The following is a 7,589-nucleotide window of genomic DNA, read 5'->3' on the forward strand; positions in this document are numbered from 1 at the left end:
TCAGCCGCGTCTTCCCAATGAAGCCTCCAACCGAGAACGCGCTCGTGATATACTCTGACGCCGAGGGAGCCAAGGGAAGACTCGGAGCGGTCTTGTGCTCCGGTTCAGAGACTGGGAAGAAGAACCGCTACTTCTCCGAGATTGCAGATAGCGGCATAGTCGGATCGTGGAAGCAGCGAGCTACGCAGATCGTGCCTCTTGAGTTATTAGCCGCCCTCGTTGCCATACGCACTTTCGCCTCATCGTTGAAAGGAAGAACTGCATGGCTATTTGTGGACAGCGAGCCAGTAAATCACGCACTCATCCGGGGTAGTTCGGGCCAAAATGATCTGAACGACATGGTCAAAGAATTTTGGCGCCTGGTTTCTCGAAAGGGCGTCAATCTATGGATATCCCGCGTCCCTTCGGCGCAAAACCTAGCCGATGGTCCATCCAGGCACGATTTCTCTTTGGTTCGAAGTTTCTCTCGGGTCCCAGCAGTATGGCCCTCACTGTACAATTGAAAACTTCTGACTTAAGAACTGTTTCTTCCCTTGCATGACTTTGAGTTTAGCGTGATATAATAATCTCTGGCACACTCAACAACACCCGCGAGCAGTTTTCTTTTTCTGTCCCGGTTGAAGATTGCAAAGATGTCAATCAGCAACACCAGACCGCCGCCTCGTGGCAGATCCGGCAGCGCCTCGACTGAGGATCTAGCACGATCCCTCATCGAAATCCGCAATTTACCAGATTCACCACTGGCACCGATTCTACGAGGAGACACACGGCCCAGTCAGGTATGCACTGCTCTAAGGGCAGCCCACGCAAGGGGTGCGCCAGTTCTAGAGCTACTGCAACTAAGCGCAATGAGGACCCTCTCTCTGTCGTCGGATCAACGACGATCCGCCAGTACCTCTCCGGCTGAGAAGTTATACCACGTTCATCAACTGCTTATCCGAGATCTCAGGGAACACCATCGAGACTTTCCCCGTCGATTCGACGGTAATCGTTTCTTGGATCTCCACGTTCCGCAACGGCCGTACTGCAGCAAACTATGTCAGTCATCTTCGGAAGTGGGCTTTATTGCTTGGGAAAGACGCTTCCGAGCTCAACTCGCCATTGATCGCTACCGCTCTCAAGGGTCAACTCAGTGAACATCCAGGTGGGAATCGCAGAATGAGAGCCATCCAACTCACCTTACTCCGTCGGCTCATCCCCGAAAGCAAACCAAATCACAATGGGGATTCCCCACCGGATGATCCGGCGTCGTCAGCCTTCGTATTGGCCTATTGGTTTTTACTTCGTATCCCATCGGAGCTTCTGCCGTTGTCCAAGACGAACATAACAATAAATGTTGACCACTCTGTCGTCATTCGCCTCCAGAAGAGGAAGAACGTCAACAAACCAGTGACACTGATCCGTTTCTGTGTCTGCTCGACAATTGGAGCTAAGTTATGCCCACACACTCATGCCACGCGCCTCATGCACCGAAGCTCATCAGATAGATCTCTCCTGCCCAAGATGTCAGCTGAGGGATTGAGAGCGTTACTGAGACAACGCCTGGTGAACCTGGGTCTCTCGGACCCGCAGCAGTTTGGGCTGCACTCTTTCCGTCGTGGACACGCAACGGATCTATCCGAACAGGAAGTCGCTCCATCAGTGCTCCTCAGGATGGGAGGATGGCGCTCCGCAGCATTCCAAGTCTACCTCAATCTTCCGGACATCCACGCTCGAGCCGCGTCGAGATTTGTTGTAGACGAATCCTCGGATGAAGAATGAACAGGTCGCCGCGACTTTCACGATGATGTCCTCAATCTGAGTGTCTCAAACTCAGCACCCACTCACGATGGAACATTATACCCGTTTCGAAGTCTCGCTTGAGTCTAGTTAACCACGATCGGGAGAGATCAGTCCTTTCCTTGAGAAGCTGAAGGAAATCTCTACGACTCGAGAGTCGAATATCGAGACCCCCATTCTATCGTCCCGACAACACCAAGAAGTCCGAGACGCTAATCCGGTGTCATTGAGAGAGAGCTATTGAGGATCGCCAGCTGCAATGTCGGAATCAATCGAAAGATGGGCCTCCCACTCCAACAAAGGGGACATTTCTCCTCTCATGCCCTATCTTTCACTTGACAATGCTCCGGCTCACCGTCAGCCAGCGATCATCAAGTCAGATATCCATATTCCAGTATCGTGCTTCCAGCCGCCACCACCACTGTGTGGAAGCTGTGGCCACCACGACCAACAGCCCATAAGGCTGCATCAGGCCAGCAGCCTCGGTTGGAAGCATGCAAGACGCTCCCAGATCATCACAGTCCTCTTTTCGTGAGCGTCACGGCCAATCATGAATATGCTTGTCGAGCCAGCCTCGACAATGCATCAGCATCGGCCGCATACCTACGGGATGTGACTGGCTCCTACAGCTGTGGTCTGGTGGACGAGAGACTGACTCTTGCACAAAGTCTCCGTCATGTCCGCCGAGCGAGTTCGGCTAGCACCGAACCACAGCTCAATGGGTATACTCGTTCGACAGACGATGTACTCGAATGGATAAGGGAGCTAGCCCTGAATCCATTCAGCCGTAACCTTCGCGGGTTCGACACCTCGTGCCGTCGACAAAAACTTGCTACGGCTGCGGTCTGTCCGCCTCTCTCTCACCCTTCGTCTGGACAGCCCGTGATCTCGTAGTGGATTTTGCGTTGGGATTTGTCTCGGTTGACAAAGCCCGACGAATGGAATGAAGGAGAATGATTGAAGATCAGATTTTGCTCTTCTTTGGCTCACCTGCTGGCTCCGATGACTTTTATGTGGCATAAGTTATGCTCCTTGCTTATGTTGCTCCCCCTAACATGGAGAAGCATGGGAAACATGCTAAAGAGTTCTAGTTGTTTCAAGACTACAAGATAATGAAGGGATGACTAGTCGTCTTCCACGAGATGGCCTGAGATTTACTCTGTCAGTCGTTAGCGTTGCTGCGCTTTAATTTTCCTTTTTTAAGTGGTTGATCGGAGAGTCGCAACAAACTTGAATAGGTCTAGTTGTCCAAGAACATTGTATTAACAACAGAAAAGCACTTACGGCCTGGACAAGCATCCCCATCTCATCATGTAAGATAACTGGCACACATGATGTTACTATGTCGAGTTCGGCGAGCTCAGGTGCGCGCGCCAGTAAATCGTAACAGTAGGCTACTGTCAGTAGCGCACAAATTCACGTAGCGAACCTCGTTGTTATAGGCTCATATCATGATGTATTGGAGCCATTGCCGTCGACTAGTTGAGCAGGAGACGTGGGTGGGATCTGTTGTCATTGATAAAACTTGATATCTACGCATAGAAGTGGCACATAGTGTGCCACCTGTATGCCATAGATGTTGCGCAGTTGGGCAACAGCGCAATTGTAGCGCAATCAATGTTATAGGTTATGATTCATGGCTTATAACATTGATTGCCCATACAGTGCACGATGGCGGGCATTACTATGCAGGACGGCAACAACCTACTCAATACTGATGTCCCTTCAGTCTGAAGGGCCCCTTCAGAAGGGGAGCTTGACTCGACGCCCTCGACATAGAAACTTCCTGTCCCTGAGAGATAGTCGCTGCAGAGAGGCGTCAGGTTGAGGCTGACATTGATTCACTCTCACATCCGATTCGGTTGACCCGAATATCATACCTTAGCCACATATTTGTCATATTAGTGTTAATGTTCTACTTTCGCGGTTGTTAAACCTAGGGTTTTACCCAGTCCCTCCTCCCACGAATAGTCCGCGTGAATATTGTGTGCGTGAAAACGCTTAGCACGTGTGTCCTGTTCGGAAGTAAGCTTCGGAGGGTCCATTAACGAAGAATTTTCTTCGGATATCGTAGTGCCACTCGAGTAAGTACATAGTCATGCCCTTGAGTAAGCCCTGGTTAGATTCGACCTTGAGTCAAGAGATACCATAGTTCGTGTTCGTATTCCCCTCACCATGTTGTCCAAAGTCTCCTGTTTGATCCTGCCTTTGATAGGCGTTCAAGCTGGTTTCGGCGAGGGAAATGTGCGTATGCACATTACTACCAAGAAGTACTGTAATCTCGGCCTCGTCGACGCTAATGGCAACCCGGCTCCGTGCGGTATCTCTTTGGCTGAAGGAACCTCCGGGCTCACCTTGCCTGGTATGGAGAATGGTGTTCATACTACCAGGGAGGATGTGATCATCGCTAAAGACGGCCAATTGTCGGTTCAAGCCTCTCCTGCCCTTCCTTACACCTTCCTTATGTCGATCAAATCCCCCGACCACCAAGTTGTCAAGAAGCTCTTCAACCGCCAATCTTCCATTGTATCCATTGTGGAAGCGGCTGAGGACACCCCCGAGGAGACTACCATTGGTGGCACTCTGGCCGACGGAGGGTGGGTTCCTCAAGAGTCCGATGATGCTTCGTTGGATAAGTGGATACTGTACGCACCCCGGGATATAGATCCTATCACCGGCGCTAACTATACTGCTATTTACCAAGCCGGTCTTGCCCCTGATGCTTGGATCCTATACACTGAGAAGAACAACGAGAAACCGAATAAGCTTCTTGCTGTCAACACCTTCTCGAACTCCCGGGTTTTCCAAGAGTCGGTTTTTGATAAGATCGAGCCTCTCAAAGATGATCTAACAGTCGCTGGGGCCATGCAGACTGTGTATGACAACTATCAAATTGATGGTGATCGTCGTCTAACCGCTGGAGATGATATGGAGGCCCCTCATGTCGATGTTGACATGATTTATGCTCCATTCGTTTCCGAGAAGACCCGTCAGTTTTTCTCTGAGGGCCGTGATCTTGATTGGATGAGTAAACGTAGACTGAGGTCTTTTGAAGGCTTCAAGGGTATCAGCTACTTCACCATCGAGAAGGGCTCAGCTGCCGACAAGTATTTCCATGCAACAACTCACCGTGCTCTGGCGGAATTCGAGTACACGTCAAGTTCGAGTACCCCAAGGGTTGTGTCGCAGCTGGTGGGAAGCAAGAAAAGAAGTACTGCATCTCTGTCTCTCTGGACGCTTCTTTGGGCCCATCTTTTAACCCATCTATAACCCTGGGAGCCAAAGTGAATATCATAGACATTCATGATGCTACCAAAGGCGCCCATCTATCTATTGGCGTTACCCTGAAGAAGGACGAGGGGAGCATATTGAGTCTTACCATCGATGCGGGTGGATGCGCGCTGGTCTTCCAGTATGGTCAATCCGACGGAGTTCACCTCGCGATATCCGTATGCATGACCAGTAAAGATCCGGCTAAGAAGAGGGTAGATGGTGGGTTCGAAGGAGAGATTGCAATCACCGTCAACTTCATTGTCCACGTACCTTATGCTGGTGACGTCATAAACTGGGCCATCAACGCCAAGATTAATTGCACTGCTGCCCCCAAGGACGACCTCACTGCATACGGTGTTATTGGTACCTCTGTGAGTGCTGAAGTGGCATACGCCGCCGTGAGCCTCGATATCAAGGCCAACACGGTCGACCACGCATATAATAAGTGGCATTTCCTTTCGGGTGTCAATTTCCATGCTTGGGCCGGCGTGGGGAAGTTCAAGAAGCATTGGGACTATCGTTGGCAGCTCTTCGACGTTGGCCCTGTAATAATATGAGCCGTAGTTTTTTCTTCTACTTTTTAATAGCACAACTAGTTCGTTTTGAGATCATTTTAGTCGTTATTATTTCACCGACAAGGCCCATCACTCCTGTTATACATAACTCGATACCCTTTTTTTCCGGATGTTTCGGAGGTTAGCCATCTGTGATGGCTTATCTCGGCAACATTGGTCTCAATTTCGGCCGATTAGAGGCTTTTTTCTCCAAGCTTTAGCTAACGATCCTCGAACGAGATGCGGAAATACCCTCAGGGTGACCATTTCATCGCATTTTAAGGATCAGAGTTGATCGGAGTAGATATTGGGGAAGCAAATGATTGAACTTTACACCCCTATTGTAATCAGAATTTCGTAAGCAGACAAACGCCATTCTGACTTGAGCTTCCGCGACTTCATTCTTGAAATAAGGATAGGTCGACAGGGCCCTCAGGAGTCTATCACGCCCCACCTGTCACGCAGTACCAATCAGCTCGACACCTTCAAGCTGAGGATATAGCATACGCTCTCTGGCAAGGAAGTCAGACCATGTTTGACGGCCCTTAGGCGCGAAATCACACCACCTGCGAAAAATGTCCGAAGTATCTTCGACCTCGAACTCTTCAGTGTCCCGTTTGCTGGCATCCGCAAGAACCTTGTTGCATTCTGATAACCATCGACCTAAGGCGGTAGCCATCTTTTGCTCCTCCACCTTATTGCTCTCCTCGGCCAGCTCAATGGTTTTCCAGGCCATTAGGTTGCTATGCTTGGCCAGGCAACATTCCTAAACCCTCCTGGAAATTGTGCCACAATTATTGTGCCACATGTGACGTAGCTGGGGAGCACGAAAGTCAAAGGGGAAGCCAGTTGGCTCAAACGAGAACAGCTGCTGTTCAACAGCACTGGACCTTCCGCCATGAAGATTCCGTTCATTCCCCTCCCCGTGGAATACCCCAACCCTTGCAATAGGTCTCGAAAGGATATACCTGCTTGCCCGAAAGCAGTCCCAGACCCCCAGTCTGGCTATAGGGAACGAACTGGCCAAAACCGAGCAAGGTAATCACGGCTGGGTGTGGATCCTCCAAGAGCCCAAATGACTTTTTTGAGAGGTATTCATCATCATCGCGTCGAGGATCGACCGTCGAGCATCGACTTCGGCGCCCATGGTGGCGTCGTCCAAGAACGAGAACCTTTTTTATTATCGGATGATGCACCATATGCTCTATCGTCCTCTTCCATCCACGCGTTTCACACAAGCCTTTTTCGGGCAGCCCTTCCTAGTGGAGGGGCGCTCGATAGCAATATCACCTTTCTGGCTTATCGATTCGGGACAATGTTACGCAATTCAAGCCGGGATTTTACTTCGATCAAGCTGTTCGCAGAGCTCGATCGTTTGTAAGACTACACCTTTTCCCGTGCAAGTTTGACAAGTGAGCAGACAAGAATGACAATGTTATCATCAATAGTGACAATGAGAATCCAAGTTTGTCACTTTTCTATCTTGTAACAACCAACATTGACAATGAGAATCCAAGTTTGTCACAATCTAAATTTGTTGCAATCAAGATTGACAATGAGAATCCAAGTTTGTCACTTTTATATTTTGTAGCAACCAAGTTTGACAGTGAGAATTCATGTTTGACACTGGCAGAATATATTACAATCAAGAATGACAATATTCCACACGAGTTTGACAATACGCACACAAGTTTGACAATACACATCCAAGTTTGACATTGAAGTGATCAAAGCCTATATCAAGGAGAAGCTGAGTGAGAGGGACCCGATAACAGATAGGCGTAGAGCTGAAGAGCAACACATGTTCTTATACCCGTACCGGGAAGATATGCTGCGAGGAATGTGTGATGATGCTATGTAAAAGCTTACCACTGACAAGATAGGAGCCGTGTATAGGCTGTCGGATACTTGGGAACAAAGGGAGTCAAGGGGTGGCTTTTTGAATTCTTTCGATGTCATCTCAAGTTTACATAGAGCTCTCGA

General features: G+C 49.5%; 2 protein-coding genes across 2 annotated transcripts; one reads left to right on the top strand and one right to left on the bottom strand.

The window, feature by feature from the left end:
* Positions 1–3,929: 3,929 nt before the first annotated feature.
* On the top strand, positions 3,930–5,827 carry Pmar_PMAR007449 (hypothetical protein; the record flags this gene model as incomplete). Its single annotated transcript, XM_002774871.1, has 3 exons — positions 3,930–4,939; positions 4,969–5,597; positions 5,753–5,827. The coding sequence occupies exons 1-3, from the start codon at positions 3,955–3,957 to the stop codon at positions 5,825–5,827; spliced, it is 1,689 nt and encodes a 562-aa protein (XP_002774917.1). The 5' UTR covers positions 3,930–3,954.
* Positions 5,828–6,063: 236 nt separating this feature from the next.
* Pmar_PMAR007450 (hypothetical protein) lies at positions 6,064–6,342 on the bottom strand (the record flags this gene model as incomplete). The annotated part of the gene is made up of 2 exons (XM_002774872.1): positions 6,064–6,172; positions 6,209–6,342. 2 exons carry the CDS (start codon positions 6,340–6,342, stop codon positions 6,064–6,066), a joined length of 243 nt encoding a protein of 80 aa, XP_002774918.1.
* Positions 6,343–7,589: the final 1,247 nt, after the last annotated feature.

This window comes from Perkinsus marinus (genome assembly GCF_000006405.1).
Source record: "Perkinsus marinus ATCC 50983 genomic scaffold scf_1104296957216, whole genome shotgun sequence".
Lineage (NCBI taxonomy): Eukaryota > Perkinsozoa > Perkinsida > Perkinsidae > Perkinsus > Perkinsus marinus.